Source organism: Balaenoptera physalus (assembly GCF_965194825.1).
Source record: "Balaenoptera physalus genome assembly, chromosome: 15".
Lineage (NCBI taxonomy): Eukaryota > Metazoa > Chordata > Mammalia > Artiodactyla > Balaenopteridae > Balaenoptera > Balaenoptera physalus.
This window is the reverse complement of record NC_138894.1, coordinates 86,988,959-87,008,080: the sequence shown is the minus strand read 5'-3', so window position 1 is coordinate 87,008,080 and position 19,122 is coordinate 86,988,959. Positions and strand designations below refer to the sequence as shown.

At 40.6% G+C, this 19,122-nt stretch overlaps 1 protein-coding gene across 2 annotated transcripts in view; it reads right to left on the bottom strand.

Annotated features, from left to right (window-relative positions):
- The window catches only part of NBAS (NBAS subunit of NRZ tethering complex), a 333,954-nt gene that overhangs the window by 118,436 nt on the left and 196,396 nt on the right, over positions 1-19,122 (bottom strand). For both annotated transcript variants that reach the window (XM_082426421.1, XM_082426422.1), the window contains 4 exons: positions 18,867-18,980; positions 18,409-18,532; positions 7,441-7,517; positions 6,912-7,049 (listed from right to left, as the gene is read on the bottom strand). In XM_082426421.1, the coding sequence (XP_082282547.1) occupies positions 6,912-7,049; positions 7,441-7,517; positions 18,409-18,532; positions 18,867-18,980 (453 nt within the window). The remainder of the gene's footprint in view (positions 1-6,911; positions 7,050-7,440; positions 7,518-18,408; positions 18,533-18,866; positions 18,981-19,122) is intronic.

The following is a 19,122-nucleotide window of genomic DNA, read 5'->3' as shown; positions in this document are numbered from 1 at the left end:
TTATTTGCTTGAGATAATTTTCTACTTCGTATATTCAATTAGTAGCTTAAGAAAACACATTTTAGAAATAGTTTACCATAAAGTTTTGAATTTCATCCCCTGCTGGGCTTGCTTCTCTAGCATATAAAACTAAAAGACACGTTTCCATTTTTAACTGATTTTATTTTCTGAAACTTTTTAAAAAGAATGATAGAGAAATCACACTTCAAGATGCATTTATGTGGGGATGGATAAATTAGGAGTTTGGGACTAGCAGAAACAAACTACTATATATAAAATAGATAAAGAACAAGGTCCTACTGTATAGCACAGGGAACTATATTCAGTATCTTGTAATAACCTATGATGGAAAAGAATATGAACAAGAATATTTATGTATGTGTGTGTATGTATGTATAACTGAATCACGTGTGTACACCAGAAACTAACACAACATTGTAAATTAACTATACTTCAATTTTTTTAAAAAGATGCATTTACAATAATTACAAAGGTAAGATATAAATGAAAAAAAAATCAAGGTACAGAAAAATGTGTATAGTTTACTCATATTTGCATAAAAAGTTATTACATAAATACGCATATCCTTAAACTATTTCTGGAAGTAGACAAAAGGGAAATACTTTTTGTTTTATCCTATTTTCATCATTTGAGGTTTTTTGTCATGTGTGCATTAACATAAAAAGTTAATTAGGACAAATACTAGAAGAGAAAATTCTCTGCAAGTGACCATTTGCCAATCATCATTATAGGTCTCTAAAAAGAAACATGAACGCCCAGTGGGCTGCTCCAAAGCTCATCCAGGTTTGCTGCCGGGTGTGGCTGACTCGGGATGTGCTTCCCGTCAAGATGCACATGCTTTTTATCAGAAATAACACCACAAATTATATCAGTACTTTTATTCAAACCTAGTAATCTACCTAAGTTATCATTCTAGCAGCTCAGAACTACAGGGGGTGGAAAGAGAAAACGTGAAAATAGAAACAAGCTGAACTGACAATCAAGTGGAAGCTAAGCTTCACAGAGTGTTACTATGTGTGGACAACGAATTAAAACCACTTTGATTTCAGTTTCCAGGATGATCCATCAGGGGTTTGTCATATCTAATTCCAAGCCCAGCAGTGCCGTTTTATACAGGGGGAGATGCTGAAAAGACTCAAAGAATGAGTCATTAGGTAGTCAACGGACAACGCAAACATACTTAAAACGTCCAGCTAACGTGCCCATCCGTGAGGGGTCAGGACTCCAAACTGTAAAACTGAAGGTTGTCCGAACCACAGCAGCTGGAATGATTCCTCAACTTATTCACATGCCAATAAAACAGTCACTGAGTAACTGCAGTGGGTGAAGTCCTGGGGGTTCAGCGAAGATGGGATTCCTGCCCTCGACAAGATTACCACGTGGCGAGAAGACAGACATGCATCAGCTGCCACAGCCTAAAAGAACCACTCCAGTGGGTGTCTGGAGGAGAGCCGTGAGAGACGGAAATTAACTATACTACAACTTTAAAAAAAGATGCATTTGCAATAATTATAAAGGTAAGATATAAATGAAAAAAAAATTATTTCAGGCCGGTATCTGCTGAGGCAGCAGAGGAGAGCTCTTTTGAGCTCAGACTTACCTATTGATAGTGGGAAGAAGAAGGAGGTATTTCAGGCAGGAGAATTACATCTGCACAGGCACAGAGGTGTGGGAATGGATGTTAAATTAAGAGGAATATACATTCTGAACAGCTGGAGCGTAGACTTCAAATGAGCTAGTGTCAGGGTCACGGCCGGCGGGGTGAGGAACAGCCGGCAGTTCTCCGAGGGGCTTCCCTGCCACACACGGGAGCAGCGATTTTAGCCGGTAGCCACCGCAGAGCACGTGAAAACATCCTCCTGGGAATGACCCGTTAGGAACGGTGAGCCAGAGATCACTCAGGTCCGAAACACAGGGACACGCTGCTTCCGAAACAAAGCTCGGGCGGCAGCACATCCAAGTAAAAGGCAGGTGAAGACCGGGATCAGGAGCTCTAAGTGACAGCTGTCACCTTCTCCCGGAGCAACCCTGAGCAAGCAACCACATTTCTGTGTCTTACTTTCTGCAACATGGGGCTGCTCGGCGGATCAAGCGGCAGAAGGAATGTGAAAGGTACTAAGACAGCCAATGCCTTCCCAGGGTTAGTCTGACCTTCCTGCTGTCCCCTGACAACTCCCGTTCACAAGCCCCCACGCAGCCTGCCACTGTCACCCCCCTCCTGACACCTTCCCAGCCAGAGAGAAGAGACCCCACCCGGTCACAATGAAGTCTGGTCACAGACTCTAATTCTATGCTTTTCCTCTGCAGTCAGGCAACACTTCTGAGCTATGAATTTTATAGCATGACATTTTAATACTTTCTTAAATATTTTGTGAAAAAACACCACAGTACATATGATGGGACAGGGATACCTCAATTCCTCTGTTACAGATCCCACCCCTCCATCTGGAACATTCTTCCCCTCCATCTTTCTGGTGCTATGCTTTCTGGTGCTATGCTCGTCCTTTTCGTTACTCAAAGGTCACCTTCTCAACTGAGGTCTTCCCTGAGCCTGTTTAACTTATATTCTACACACACAGTCCTTAACTTTCTTCTTTGTTTTCAAAGGTCTTATCACAATCTAATAAAGTATACATTTTATTTACTTATTTTGTTTATGGTGCCCCTTCCTCAGTGGAATGTAAATCTGAAAAGGGCAACGGTTTTTACATATACTTTGCTCACGACTGTCTCCCCAGGATCTAGAATACTCCCTGGCATAAGTAGTCATCTGACAAACATTTGATAAACACACACATAATTCAATTATTTCCTATGTACTGAAGAATTATTAATTTTCAGTAATCCACCCAGGGAACATTTGTTTACTACCCTTGATATTTCAGGTCCTGCTCTAAGCAATGAGGAAAACAATAAATACAACACAGACACTGGTCTCGAACAGCTCATTTTCTAGTGAGATGAAAGTAGATAAATTCAAAGTAACAGAGTGTACACGTTATGAGGTAAGTAAAGGGCAGTACAAACGTGCATAGAAGAGCATCCAACACAGCTTGGGAGCACGACAGAATGTGGCAAGTGGTAGGAACCATGCCTTGGTGACGTAAGACCTGAACCAAGTGCTAAGCAAAGAAATGCTGGGGAAACATTATAGGCAAAAGAGGACAACATACCGAATGCAAAGAACAGAGAACACACGGGCTGGTTGAGAAATTTAAGCAGCTTGGTATGGCTGGAGTGAAGGAACATGAAGTTGCAGAAACAGACAGAGGCCAGACCACCTTGCTAGGGCAACAGGAAATCACTGAAGGACTGCAGACGCAAGGGAGGATGACCAGACCTCCATTTTGGAAAGGCTTCTCTGACAGATGCTTGGAAAAAGATGCAAAAGCAACAAAAAGGAAGAGACAATGACGTTGGATTGCATTTTTCACTCTTCATCTCGCCTTTCAGACCGACAACCAAATACTTGCCACAGAGTTGCCAAGAAGTCTCTGGAGAAATTAGCTGGCTTGTGACCTAGCCGTGTGCCATCTTAATGCTATCAGAGGGCACATCTGTTTCTGTTTGGAGCAGCTGAGACATTAGAAGTCATGTGTTGAGGCATCACCACTGGGCCACATGAACCTCGCTGGCTTCTATTTGCACTAGGCTTTAATGCTGCTTCCCGAAGCAATGACCCTGACCAGCAGCTGCCTTACACTACTGGGCCCAGAAAGGGAATGGCTACAGGTGTCAGGAACCACATCACAGGGTGGGTGAGTATTCCAACAACCAGGAATCCGAGGCCAAGGCCTAAGGTGAGGCAGGAGACCTCCAAGGGACATCTTCAAAGGAAAGAACAGTTTGACAGGAGAACGGTGACAGGAACAAGACCAAGAGCTAAAGGGCAGTGATGGTGGGTTGACATAAGATGAAAGGAAGAAACAGAAATTGGTGTAAAGGGTAGAAAAGGGCAGGAATCCGATTTCATTATTCTTCACACTATAACACCAGGCTCTATGTCCTTCACAGCAGGCAGTCAATAAATGCTGGATCGATGAAAGGATGTGCAAAACATAAGACCTGAAAATAAAACACTCATACTTTCCGTTGGGAATACAGAAGAAACCAAGATGGACACACCTTTACTTCTAACCCTCATCTGTCAATGTTCTACTTCCTCTCTCTGCACGCTTTAGTCACAGAAATCTTAAGTGGGGTTTCTTACAGAGCGACTTCAGTATCTGAAGTAGGAAACAGTGACAGCCAGATAGAAAAGCTGGGATGGAATTTAATGGTCTTCTCCTACCTTACCTCTCTCAAAGACAATACAGGATCTGGGACTTTTAATTTTTGGTTCAAAGTAATTTACTATCGGGGAAAACAGGAAAAATACAGACTGTACTAGAATTTTCCTTCAAGAGGACTACTTTAAGTTTTTAGGTAATGAAACCGAAGATCAGGCCAAAACGCGGCTCTGCAGCCAGCTCTTTGGCTTCTGTCGCAGTCTGAACGTGTGGTCTGTGGGGCGAGGGGTCCCAGTCCTCTCACCTGCAGCTCCTCTAATCCACCTTTACGTAACGGTCTCACATGGATTTACGGTAAGTGGTGAGTTCGCTGAGGTCAGACAGCCATAACCACCTTCTCATCTCAAGACTCGCTCAGAGGCCACGGCACACATAAGGTGCTCGGGGCGGGGTTTAGGGCTAGACCAGCTGACCGAGTGGCCTTTCAATCCTCTGTATTCGTGAAAGGTGGAACATAGTGTTGGGCACGCAGTGTGACCTTAACACAGATTACACACATGGAAATAGTACACACTACATGGGAGTCCTGAGCCAATTATCCAGCACTTGTGTACGTACTACTGAAAAGATAAGGACATTTAAAAGCAGACACCAGCAAATGCCATGAATACTCTTTGCCAGCCATCCAATTGAATGGAATAAGAAAGACATTAAGTAAGTACACTGTTCCAGAAATAAACCTGCCACACTTCCACCTATATAATCACTTCTTTCCCTCAATTTATAACACAGTAGGTCAATTCCTTATTTCACATAAAAACATCCCTGTGATATAAAAGCAAATCAAAGGAAAATTACTAGAGTATAGGATAAAAGTACCGTACAAAGCAGCAGTAGCTATCGAAAACAAAAAAATAAATTCAAAATTTCCGAAATAAAGTAATATATCAACTGGCTAAAAAAAAAGAAAGAAACAGTCCTTTTCTTGGTCAATTTCATCCTAATATACCTATTCCTGAGAACAATACCCACTGACGATGATGAAGCCCTTGGGAGAGTAATCTGCGTGGCAGAGGGTTCCCCCACCCACCTTCCTCTTTTTAAATAAAAACTGATGCATTGCAGCTCTATTTACAATAGCCAGGACATGGAAGCAACCTAAGTGTCCATCATCGGATGAATGGATAAAGAAGATGTGGCACATATATACAATGGAATATTACTCAGCCATAAAAAGAAATGAAATGGAGGTATTTGTAATGAGGTGGATGGAGTTAGAGTCTGTCATACAGAGTGAAGTAAGTCAGAAAGAGAAAAACAAATACAGTATGCTAACACATATATATGGAATCTAAGGAAAAAAAAAAAAGGTCATGAAGAACCTAGTGGCAAGATGGGAATAAAGACACAGACCTACTAGAGAATGGACTTGAGGATATGGGGAGGGGGAGAGGTGAGATGTGACAGGGTGAGAGAGTGGCATGGACATATATACACTACCAAACGTAAAATAGATAGCTAGTGGGAAGCAGCCACATAGCACAGGGAGATCAGCTCGGTGCTTTGTGACCATCTGGGGGGGTGGGATGGGGAGGGTGGGAGGGAGGGAGATGCGGGAGGGAGGAGATATGGGGATATATGTATACGTATAGCTGATTCAGTTTGTTATAAAGCAGAAACTAACACACCATTGTAAAACAATTACACTTCAATAAAGATGTTTAAAAAAAAAAAAAACTGATGAATGAGAGCCATAGATTTTGCCACGAATGGAATGTTTTCACATACTTACAGGTTCTTAGATATGTTTTGGATGGTGGAGGCAGCTAGAACTTTGATACTCATGTGAAATTATTTCTCCATAGCCTACTTTGGGTCGGGGAGGAAGAATCCTGCCTCAGTAAAAACTGAACCTTGGATTTGTACACAGAGTGGATTTGAAAGTCTGATCTATTTGCTTACCTACTCCTAAAGTGGTAATTCTCTTAAAATGTCCAGTATAAAAAGGAAATAATTTCCAAACGCTGATGACTAAAGGTGGTGTATACAAGTAAACCTACAGGGCTTCCATTTTCCAGCGGCATCTGGAACACTTCCGTGTCCACAAAACAAGGCACATGTAACTTGAGGCCACGCTTAGGCGCTCTCACTCAGAAATTAACAATAAAGTTAAATAAAAGTGTCAGAAGCTTGGTGGCAAGTAGGCACAGTGTATCTCAACATTTCATCTGCATAATTACTACTCTCATATCTCTCTGGCTTAAAAATAAATAAAAGTGCAGCACCGTTCAAAGAACTACATTGCCTACTGTCCTAAATTAGACAGAGCCACCTTCCTCTTGAGAAGTGAGTTAAAAAGCCAACTCTCCATTTCTCCTCTCCTTTAGCCTTTCCTAAGAATGCTGTAACATAAAATAAATGACAGAAAAAAGTTAGGGGATGAATCAGCATTCACAATAAATATTAGAAACTCTACTTCTTAGTAATTCCTGGAAAAGCAACTACGTCTAACACAGAAAAGGCAAAGGCTGTCAGCCACTGGGAATACAAAGCACTCTGAATACAAAGCGCATCAGTCCCTCCAAAGAGGTAAACGTGTTTGAACCACTTTAGCAAAGCTTAACCCTGCTCATTAACAAAGTGGAAACCATGAGGACTCACCCTGTAGAGAGGATGGCACTTGTCCCTGAAACACGGAGCCAACCGGGCGTAGATCTGTAGGCTATAGTAATAGGCTGCCAGCTGGAGAGAGAGAGCAGAGTGGGACCGCTTTTCAAAGCACCTGTTGGCGTCTAACACCTAGAAAGGAGCACGAGAGAAAGAGCTCAGCTGAAAGGAAATTAGCACAACCATCATAAACCATTATATTTCTAGTTCCTTACTGTAGAATTTTGGTTCAAAGCCTCTATCATATCAACTCAAGCTCAAGCTCATCTTAATGTGACTACATTAAAATTCAGAAGACATTATAATGGCAGATCCTATGCACATGAAAGTCGATTTTAAAATCAACATTTCGGCTAACGTTGCAGAATTTACTTTCCGGGTACTGACCACAGTCCTTCCATCTTGCAAGAACAACAAGAAGGAAGTGAAACATATGATAAACAATTTACTGGTGAAAATCCCCAGTAAAGGCTTTTAGTCTATTCATCTTTAAGTCCTTCTTTCTTGGTAAGGGTAAACTTACCTGTGGTAAGGCAAGGAGATAAGCAAGAGCCAAGGTCATATCATTTGGTAAAGCATCGCTTGCCAGCTGCAAGAGAACTGAATGTAGAAAAAACATATATATATTGCATTATTTTATTAGAGGATCCATGTGACATTCATAGTTACTAAGTGTCATGACTTTAGTCCTTTGTGATTTCAACAGTAATTCGTTTCAGAGAACTCTTTAAGATCCTTTATGAAAGTCTATTCAGCACCATAGAAATAACAGACTATATGAAACTATGGTAAATGATAACCTTGTCTTAACTCAAATTATGCTGTTACTTACACAAGAGAAAACCCTATTAGTGCAGCTACAAAGTCTAAGTGCAAATACATCAGTGAGGATGGTTTCTGCCAGCTAATCTTTTGGTTTTCAAGACCCAGACCAAGCTATAAAATTCTGGATATCAATGACAGCTACTGTAGAAAATGACCATCTGAGCATTAACGATGAGAACAACACAGCCTTTTGTGAGTGCAGATTTAGGATAAATCTTTTGATTACTACAATTACGATACATGGTTTTGTTTGTTCTCTTCACCACACTCCACAAAAAGAGAACCAGTCTCTTGCTTTGATTATAGAACACCTTAAAATATCCCAACCATCTACAACTTTTCCACAAAAATTTTTATATAAGCAACGACCTATCAATGTCATGGCTTTAATAAAGGAGAGAACACTGCCCATAACATCTGTGTTTATATCCATTTTATATTAATAAGGAGGTATTCCATTTAGGGTCTTAAGTGACAAATACCAGGTAGTCACTGTAATCACAATGTAAGTCTTTTATTTTTAAAGAACGGACTCTCCTAACCTTCACTAAGGAAGGTAAACAGTATTTAAATAATTCAAAGTAAATATTTCACTTTGTCAATACACCATATAATTTTTTCCCAGAAGATTTACCTTCCTAATTGTGTCTTACTTGAACTAAAATTTAAAGCCACTCATATAATCTGAGCTTGGCTGACCATCTGAGCAGGGGGGTGGGTGTGCAGTGAGGAGCCAGGTGTAAGCGGCTGAAGCGTCAGAGGATGACCTAAAACTCAGCACGTTCTGCGCGTGATTTACGGGGGAAGAAACTGAGCTTTCTCCACTGTGCCTCTGCAAAGAGTTCTCTAGATACGCATTTCCTCTGTGTTCTCCAAATCTCATAAACCAACTTGGACCACCAGTCAGCTTCAGGCCTCCCAAGGCATTGTACTGTTTTAGAGATGTTTTCTGATCAAAAGCTGCTCATTTCAAGGCCCGTTTCCACATTCAGCCCTTCACTCAGTATCAATGAGAACTTTCTCTGAACCCGATATTGCTCTAAATAAGAATCAGAGTTCCTGCACTTTCAGAGCAAACACACTAAGACCAGAAAAAGTCTTCAAATAAATAATTTAAAAATACAATGCAAAGGGCCCAAATCAAATTTTATACAAACAAGTATGAGAGCAAAGAAGAGTTATAAAATCGCCGAATGTATTCTAGAACACTATCAAAACTGAAGGATGAAGGAGTTAAGTTATACATTTTGGACAACAGAAGATGAAGGAAGAAGCATGTAAGCTTAGTCTGCTGAAAATCCTGTACTTCTGAGAAAGATTTACTTAGAGTCTAGAACTTGCACACCATACAAACACACATAGAAACACACACACCACCCCAGGGCTGCCATTTTGGCTTATGTCTGCCTTATGTACTTTACCATTTAATACCTGCCCAGCTCTCCGCGGGACCTTTCATTTGGAGAAAAAACAAAATCCAATAGTTTCACATACTAATAATTCTTCCCTATTAATTGTCTTTCTTTTTTGCTTTTTTTATGAGATGACCTACAACTGAACCTTATTTAGTTTTTTTCCACCCCCGTTCTTATTTTCTTCAGATACTTCCCTTCCTTATGCACAAAAGAGGCCAATTTTCGAACAAGTATATCTAAACCCGCTCATCAAAAAACAGCCCTGTCTCCTCAGGGCTCAGGAGCCCTTATTTCAAGTGAGTGGCTGAGGCTCCAGCTAGCAGAGGACCACCCCCTCTCCCTCTCAGAGTTGTGGTCAGGGCCGGTCTGAGGCCTGCCTGGGAAAACCAGTCCCAAGACTGACTATCTTCCAGTCAGACCTTTTTTTTTTTTTTTAAATCCTGTCATCAACTCAATCTTTCACTCCATTTAATGTGCATTTGGCTATTTCCAAAAACCAAAGCACCCTCAAGGGATGAAAAAATATGCTACCACTGAAGATTTTTCCTAAGCATATGCTACAGATCCTGAAGGAAATTGCAAAAGGAAAACAACCCAACAAAAAACAAAAAAGAGCCACGACAGCATGGTTGGAACAAACGCATAGTTCCCAGAAGACACCTTTGAGAGACAGAATCTGCATCTGGATACGTAAGTTCCAGTAGGTTTATTTTTTAAATAGTTATATTATTTCACAGATACAACTCACAAGATGGTCACTAGCATTTCTTGAACATATATCACTGAATACAAAGCTTTCAGCAGGCAAAAGAGAAAAGAAATAGTTAATTTCCACGAGCTAAAAGTAATGACAAAAATCACCCTCAGAGGAGTCCAAAGAATCATCACTGTTACTTTCACCAAGCAGTGAAAATAATCACTTTAAAATACAAATATTTGCTCCAAGTGAATAATATCCACATAGGTTTTATTTCACATATACAAATGTGTTCATCATTTCAAACTTTTCTGCATTTTCTAATGCTTTGACACTGGGGGGGTCGTGACGATCCTGGTGAGACTGCCCTCCCAGGGCTAGTCACTTGGCAGGTAGAGCAGGCGGCTTCCCGGTGAGCACGCCTTTGATCTACAAACCAACCAGTTCAGAGCCACTTCTCTGAACCACCCCCTCTCTCTCTGGCTTTTACACTACAGAGGCAATATTACCTCGCCCTGATCACCTGAGGGCCAGGCGCCGGTCAGCCAGAGACCATCCCATAGCCCAGAGTCCACCAGGTTATTCAACCTCTCCATCGTAAGCTTGCTCAAGCGTGCCTACCACACCTCTCCTGTTCCTTCCCACGAAAACCCATACTCTGGCCTCATGCCTTCTGCCTCCAGATGACCTGAGTGCCTCCCCATGTGGCCCCGGTGGCTTGCTGTGTCTTCTCTTTCTAGGGATTGGGGAGTATAAACTCTTCCTTCATGGCAATCATTTTCATGTCTGGGTGTCTGCCCATACCTGAATAAAACCAGACTCTGGGTACATTTCAGAACAACAACTACAACATCTATAAATGTACAATGAATCCCTGGCCTACAAAATCAGGCAGAATGATACAGCAGGAGGGGAACCATCTTCAGAACCAGAAAGTTACGGGATCAAAGCTAAGACCCACCACTGACTTACTGCACAAGGTTTTCCAGTTAATCGTTCTGTACCCAGTATCTTTCATATTTCTAAAAATAGTACACTATTCTCCCAGTGAGACAAACATAAAACCCCAGAGTCATCTTGGACTTTACTCTCCTCTCCGCTCCCAACATTCAGGCAGTCATCAAATCCTGTTGAATTATTTCTAAAGAACTCTTTCACACATACTTTCTATTTTCACTGCCACAAACTCTAGTTTAGCTTGTCAGTGTTCAAAACCTGGACTCTTTCAACAACCCCCCAACTCTACCTGATGCCTTCAGTCTTTCTCCTTCCAATCCATCCTTAAAATAGTAGTTTCATACTAACTTTATAGTAAAGTTCATTAAGTACTGTGTAGTCATGTCTCTCTCCAGCTGAAAACACATACACGCACACACACACAATCCTACCTTCAATGGTTTCCCATTCCCTAAAGAAGGAAAGCTAGATTTCTTATTTAGCCCTCAAGGCCTTCATAAATATGGGCCAGCTGTAACTTATGGTTTTAACTGATATTATCTCTACCCTATCCCCCAGCCAAATTAATCTGACATTCAAATGACCTATAATGCAAACTCTCTATAAAGAAAGTGCTCATGCCATTCCTCTATATAACAATAATAATAGTTATTATTATCGTAAAATGAAAATACCTATTTTAAAAAAAAAATCTGCTTTGATGAGCCAGATATGAGATAGATGCTTTGTATAAATTCGCTCTAAGTGCCACAAAAAACTCTGCAAAGAATACAGTATTAACTTGTTTTTACATAGGCTTGGAAAGTTATGTAAATCACCTAAACTCAGAAAGGCAGTTAATCTGTAAAGACAGTGTTATGAACCAAATGTTTGTGATTCCCCCAAATTTATATGTTGAAGCCCCAGCCCTCAACGTGAGGGTATTTGGAGATGGGGCCTTTGGGTAGTAATTAGGGTTAGATGAGGTCATGAGGAGTGGGATCCTCATGATGGGGTTAGTGCCCTTATAAGAGGAGACATCAGAGTTTACTTGTAAACACTCTACTCTCTCTCCCCCCTCCCTCCCTCCCACCCTCTCTCTCTGTCCTGATGTAAAGACACAGTGAGAAGACAGCCATGTGCTAGCCAGGAAGAGATCACTACCAGAACCCCAAAATGCTGGCACCCTGATTTCCAGTCTCCAAACCGTGAGACTAAATTTCTGTTGTTTAAGCCACTTGGTCTATGGTATTTTGTTATGGCAGCCCAAGCTGACTAATACAGACAGGAAACAAGAGATACAAAATAAGATATCTCTTCTTGTCAATATGTATCAGGCTGTCGACAGTACTATGCTATTGCGAGCAATGAACATATGCCATATTTCTCATGTGTGTGAATTCATAGGATAAATTCCTAGAAGCAGAATTATTAGGTTAAACAATACCCGCAGCCATAATTTTCATAGCTGTTGCCGAATTGCCACGTGTTTTTCAAATTCTCAATCTAAGCCAAGTCCTCATTGCAGCAACTCGACCAGGACTGCTATTTAGCTGGCACAACTCACCCACGTGAATGTCCATTTGGCCCATTTCTCAAGAGGCTTCTTGACATCTATTTCAACTACACAAGATGAAGATCCCTTAAGGTTGGGGTAAGTCCAAAATCCACTCCACAGGGTAAGCCTTCACTCATATGAATTGACTCCTCAGGATTAATCCTAAGAGAAAGGCACCTGGGCTGTTTCCCCTCTCTGGGGAACTATGACTCAGACTTTTGCCCCACTGCCATAGGATGAACTCCAGCGAAATCCAGAATAATAAATTCTATTTAAATTCTTCTGTGACTGGGTTCTGTTACTGGTACAGTCCTTGTGCAGATGAAAACTATAAACTCTGGATAAAGCACAAAAGGCAAGTATCGGAAGGCACTGGAGAGGCACTGAAAGCAGACAGAAACTGGAGGGTAGATGCCATTTGGAAAAATGAAATGGCACTGGTGATTTCCCATTTTTACAGCTTCTATCCTGAGGGCAAGCTCCTATCTGTTCCTTGCCAGGCAGGTAAAATTCAGATAGAGAACCTGAAGTCTTAAAGAACCACAGCCCAGAAAAACCACAACAGCTGACAAGTAAGAGAGGTCTGATAGTTTCTTATAAAACTAAACAAATCCATTATCTTTGGCCCAGCAATTCTACCCTTAGATAGTTATCCCAGAGAAGTAAAAACACAGGCCCACAAAAACATTGTACAAGAGTTCACAGCAGCTTTTTCATAATAACCATCAGCTGGAAAAAGCCTTCATGTCCCTTAACAGAAGAATGGGTAAACTGTGGTATATTCATACAATGGAATACTTCTCAGTCATTAAAAAACAAAAAAAGAGGGCTTCCTTGGTGGCGTAGTGGTTAAGAATCTGCCTGCCAATGCAGCGGACATGGGTTCGAGCCCTGGTCCGGGAAGATCCCACATGCCGTGGAGCAACTAAGCCCATGTGCCACAACTACTGAGCCTGTGCTCTAGAGCCCACGAGCCACAACTACTGAGCCCATGCGCCACAACTACTGAAGCCCACGTACCTAGAGCCCATGCTCCACAACAAGAGAAGCCACCTCAATGAGAAGCCTGCGCACCGCAATGAAGAGTAGCCCCCGCTCGCTGCAACTAGAGAAAGCCCCCGCACAGCAATGAAGACCCAACACAGCCAAAAATAAATAAATAAAATAAATAAATTTTTTAAAAAAACAACTTTGTTAAAAAAAAAAAGAGAGAGAGAAGAAAGAAAAAAAAACCTACTGATAGATGCAGATAAATCTCAAGTTTTACACAAAAGAATACATGCTGTATGATTCCACTGAATGAATTCCAGAACAGTCAAAACTAATCTACAGCAGGGGAAAATCCAAACATTAGTCACCTGACTGGGAGTGTGGGGTGGGGGTTTTCAGGAAAGAGGCACCAACTTTCTGGGGTGATAGAAATGTTCCGTATCTTGAGAGGAGTCAGGGTTACACAGGTGCTGCACTTGTCAACACTCACCAACCTTACGTCTACACTTAAGATTTTTGTATTTCATTGTTTGTAGATGTTATCTCACAAAAAAGTAAGAAATACTGACTCTAGTTAAAGATATGCACAGTGCAGTGTCAAGGGGTGAAGTGTAATCATGCCGACAACTTTGAAACGTGTCAGCAAAGAAGCTGGATTTGGTGGATGGACCAGAGCAAGTATAGTAAAATGTTCGCTGTAGAATCTAGGTGGAGAAGTATACGGGAGTTCACTGTAGAATTTTCTCAACTTTTCTGTGCATTTGAAAGTTTCCTTAATTAAATATCTGGGGAAGAAAAGAGAAAAAAATCCTCTCTGAAAACAGTGCCAAATGCTCAAGCTCCCCATCAGTTATTTTTTTTCCCAAATGGGGTTACCTGAAAGATCCTTGTAGACAAGTATACACGTGCCTCGTCTCCAGCACTAAGGCAGCTGAGTTTCCGGCCACACAAAGCCCATGACCTCCCCACTGCTCCAAGACTAGAAAGACCACAATCACTGGCATCGGGTATACCACAGTCCCCTACGTCCCCAGGTTGAAAGGGAAGAGATCATATCTCTTCCCTAATCCTTAACACAACTGTTGAAGTCATCTTGTGACATCTTCTTCCTCCATAGCCAGATCACAGCTCATCAGTCCCTACAACCCAGAACCCCTCCTGACTAATAACTGAACTGTTGAAGGCAACTGATGGTGGAGGGACCAGTGGGGAGGGGAGTGGGGAGAGACACGACAGCTGCCCGCACTTCACACCACCCAAACTTTCCCAGCAGCCCTCACTGAGGCTCAATTATTCTTGCAAAATGGAAATCAAGCCCCCACATACGGGAAGCTTCTCAGAGTTTGAATCTGTCAGCCATCTGATGCGACGCAGGACAAAATTATCAATGAGGATCTGAAGTAGACCAGATCCCACAGGGTTTCACTGGGATCCGCCAGATGTCAGGCTGGCCACAGACTGGGTCACAGTGATTTTACATTACCATTTAAGTTTCCCCCCCCCCAAAAAGGCCTGCCCTACATTTAGCAGTGTGTATGAATTTCATTTGCAGTGCTTATTCTCTAACCTTGAATACAATGCATTTTCTAAACAAGTTATACAGCCAAAATCAGATGAAATCTACGTGTAAGCCTCCAGGCACTAATTCTCTGCAAAGGAAGTGCCTCTGGAAAGCACTCCATGATAAATTTAATTCCAGAACTAAATTCACAGAGGAAGGCTGCCCATATTATTGATTTGGAAATCATTAGCCATTAAATCATTCATTTAGCTAAATAAATAATGATGAGTTTTCTTCAGCTAGTCTCCATAAAAACCTTTTCATCAACTTTATTAAAAAATTCTGAAAAGTCAGCTCATGTTGGGAAGTTTAATTTGTACCATGACCTACTTCTGAACCAAAGTCAGGAGTCACATTTTTACGATTTTTAATTTGGGTCATTTAACCTATATCATTCATCAAATCTGCTGACTTTCTGACAAATATTTGGTACTATAAAATAGCCAAAGATATCTGTCTCAAATATATTAGCATTATCAAGAGAAATCAAACATGGTGATCATTTTGTAATATACAGAAGTATCAAATCACTATGCTGTATACCAGGAACTGACAGTGTTGTAGGTCAATTATATTTCAAAAACAAGCAAACTCATTGAAAAAGAGATCAGATTTGTGGTTACCAGAGGCAGGGGGTAGAGGGACGGAGAATTAGATGAAACTAGTTAAAAAGCAGTACAAACTTCCACTTATAAATAAGTACTAGGAATTCAATGTACAACATGATTGATATATCAACACTGATGTATATTACATAGGAAAGTTATTAAGAGGGTAAATCCTAAGAGTTCTCATCACAAGGAAAAATATTTTTTTAATTTTTCCTTTACTTCCTATCTATATGAGATAATGAGTGTTCACTAAACTTATCGTGATAATCATTTCGTGACGTACGTAAGTCAGGTCATTACGCTGGACACCTTAAACTCATCCAGTGCTATATGCCAATTATAGCTCAATACAATTGGAAGGGAAAAAAAAGGTGTACACCATACATGTAAGGTTCATTCAACTCAGAACGCCATTTAACAGATGCAACAAAAGGCATTCAGGGAAGGGTATGGCCATAGTCTGTTGACTGACTTCTTACAAATTTCAAGGGTTAGGAATAAATATCTAAATGTACTTTTCAAAAACATGAAACGTCTAGTATTCTAATGTATCAGACCTATAAGATCACATTTTATTTGTACCTACTTTATAATAAAGTCACCTGTTTATCTGCAAAAAAAAAGAGATATCAAATGTGATAGTTTATGAAAATTCTTCATAAATTCATAAACCCAAATGTAAATTAAAGGGATGATTTATATTAAAATCACCTCTATATTTAAAAAGTACCATTCTTAATATACACAGTAGGTACTCTGAAATGTTTTTCCCATTCAATTCAACAATATTAGAAAAAAAAATTTTTTTAATATTTTAATGGACTTGGGTTCTTTCCCATGATGGAATATTAAAATCTGTCAAAAAGGACAATTTGAAGAAACACTGGGGCAGAAAGTAAATACCTAAAATCTCACTAAAATCTCACAGACACTACAGTACTAAGAATAGAACACATGTCTCTGGGAACTTGGATTCAGATTCACCAAAAGCATAGTCTCAATTCCTGTCCCAATAACTGTCATGCATGTACTGTACCTACCCTCATCATTGTGAAGAGACACTGATTTTGCACCTATCATATAGAAAACCCTGGTAAAAGTGTTAGAAATAGATACAGCACTCAGGATACGACCGTTAAGCTTAAAAGACCAGATACAGACATAAAAGATACAGGTGGCTTTCTCCAGGCTGCCAGGAAGCAAGTGAGTCAGAGTTTGAAGAACAGACATATGACGGTTGGAGAGAATCTATTATCTTACGTGAAACATCCAAAGGGTCTTAACCATGGTTTCACAACTGAATTGCCTGAGGAACTGTAAAAGATATCTGATGTGTTTGGACCCCACTTCAGGGATTCTGAAATAAATGGTCTACATTGGATCCCAGGCTTCAGTATTTCTTAAAAATACCCTAAGTGATTCGAATGTGCAACCAGGACGGAGAGCTATGGCAGCAGGCCTTGAAAACAAGGTGAAATCATAATTGGATGGACTAAAGTACGAGATGATCAATGGCAAGGAAGTCAGTGCAGGGCAGGACTAGCCTTCAGGAAAAGGTGCGCAGACGGGGCCCCATCGTCATCACTAAAGAGCAACAATCCAGGGGTGGAACATATAGGCCGTTATGCCCATTGTACAGATAAGGAAACTGAACAATATTCTTCTGCTTGAAACCCCCACAGCATTCAGCAGCAGGTTCATTTAAAATGTTTAACTCAGGGCTTCCCTGGTGGTGCAGTGGTTGAGAATCTGCCTGCCAATGCACGGGACACGGGTTCGAGCCCTGGTCTGGGAAGATCCCACATGCCACGTAGCAACTGGGCCCGTGAGCCACAACTACTGAGCCTGCGCGTCTGGAGCCTGTGCTCCGCAACGAGAGAGGCCGCGATAGTGAGAGGCCCGCGCACCGCGATGAAGAGTGGCCCCTGCTCGCCGCAACTAGAGAAAGCCCTCGCACAGAAACGAAGACCCAACACAACCAAAAAAATAAAAAAATATAAAAATAAATTTAAAAAAAAAAAGAAAGAATGATCTAAAAATAAGTTATAGCATCAGGTTTCTGGGAACATGGTAGTTCTATTCCCCACACACATTTCCCCAAGTTTTATTCCACACAGCAATGTGCTCCATTAAGAGACAGCATCGTCCAGGCTCACTGGCAGTTAGATGTAGCCAGTAATAGGTAAGCGGAAGTCCTGGACAGGACTGCCAAGAAAACTGTTTTCCTACCCCCCACTTTCCTCCTTACTGATGCCTGGAATATAGACAAGATAGATGGAGCCCCAGTAGCCTTTAAATCATGAGGTACCCACTAAGGATGGTAGAGCAGAGAGAGAGGGAAAATTGAAAAAAAACAAAAAAAGTCAAGGCAATTACCCTGGAACCTTGAAAAGAAGGAGGCTAAAGAGGAAAAAAGTACAAATGGCAAGTTGTCTTTGGTAAACTTGCATACATTTCATTCTTTTCAAAAAATTTCACATGGAAAAAAGATATGTCACCATGCAGAAAATTCTTAAGATGAAATATACATCTACATTCCCTGAAACAAGCACTTAAACGTTCTTAATTAATCCATAAAAGCAGGAAAAAAGGAAATATCTATTGAGCACTTTATATCATTCACTATAAGAATCACTTTACATAATTAGCAACCTAAAGATAGGAATTATATCTTATTTACCTTTTAAATCCTCAATTAGTAAGTATCCAGAAGAGTAGATACTCCATAAATGATTTAAATCAATGAATAAATGTATAAATGATGGTGTCAAGTTAAGCTATTCAAAATTACTGAGAATGTTATTGTTTTTCCCAACTCTCATTCATTTATACAGTCTCATCTATTATTCTCCTAATATGAGTTACACACTGTCGGGGAACTAGAACCTTCTTTCATACCTTCTGTTGTTGGAAATACTTCTTCTCCTTCAGTTTTAGTCTCTGCCAGTTTCCCAGTTCTCAGCAATACTTCTGCAAAGCTTTCCACCGGGACATGCTGATAGGTGTCATAGGTCACTTCAGACTAGACAAAAGAAGCAGTTACACCATTTGGTAGGGTGTCTTTTTCTCTATAAAGATATTCTTAGAAAACATAATGATAGGAATTTTATCTTCTGGTAACTTGAATTATAGCTTCTCACTTACTAAAGCATATTATTTTATGTAAAATTATAAATTGATTTTAGTCTCATAACATGTAATGTATATGAAACAAATCACATAAAACCAATGAACAACATGAGTAAGAACAAAGCAAAAGAAGTACATTTTCAGGAAAATTGTAAGTTTTGTTCACTGTAAAATGCCCACAACACCATGACAGTTAAATCTGTGTTCTTAGGCACACTGTACCTTACCTCTACAACAAAGGGATTGGAGATGACAGATTCGTAAAAAGGATGACAGCCTTGTTTTTCTAGGCCTTCATTGGCTCTGGTTCCAATTCGATAAGCACCACCAAATTCCTGTCCCTAAACAGAACAAAGTGAAGAACACTGGATAAAAAGAAAGACACCTGGGAGGGGAGGTGGAGGAGGAAAGGATGGAAGACAGAACAAATAGATTTCAGGAGAAACTCATCAATGTGCACTGTGTGATCCAAAGAGAGAGTGT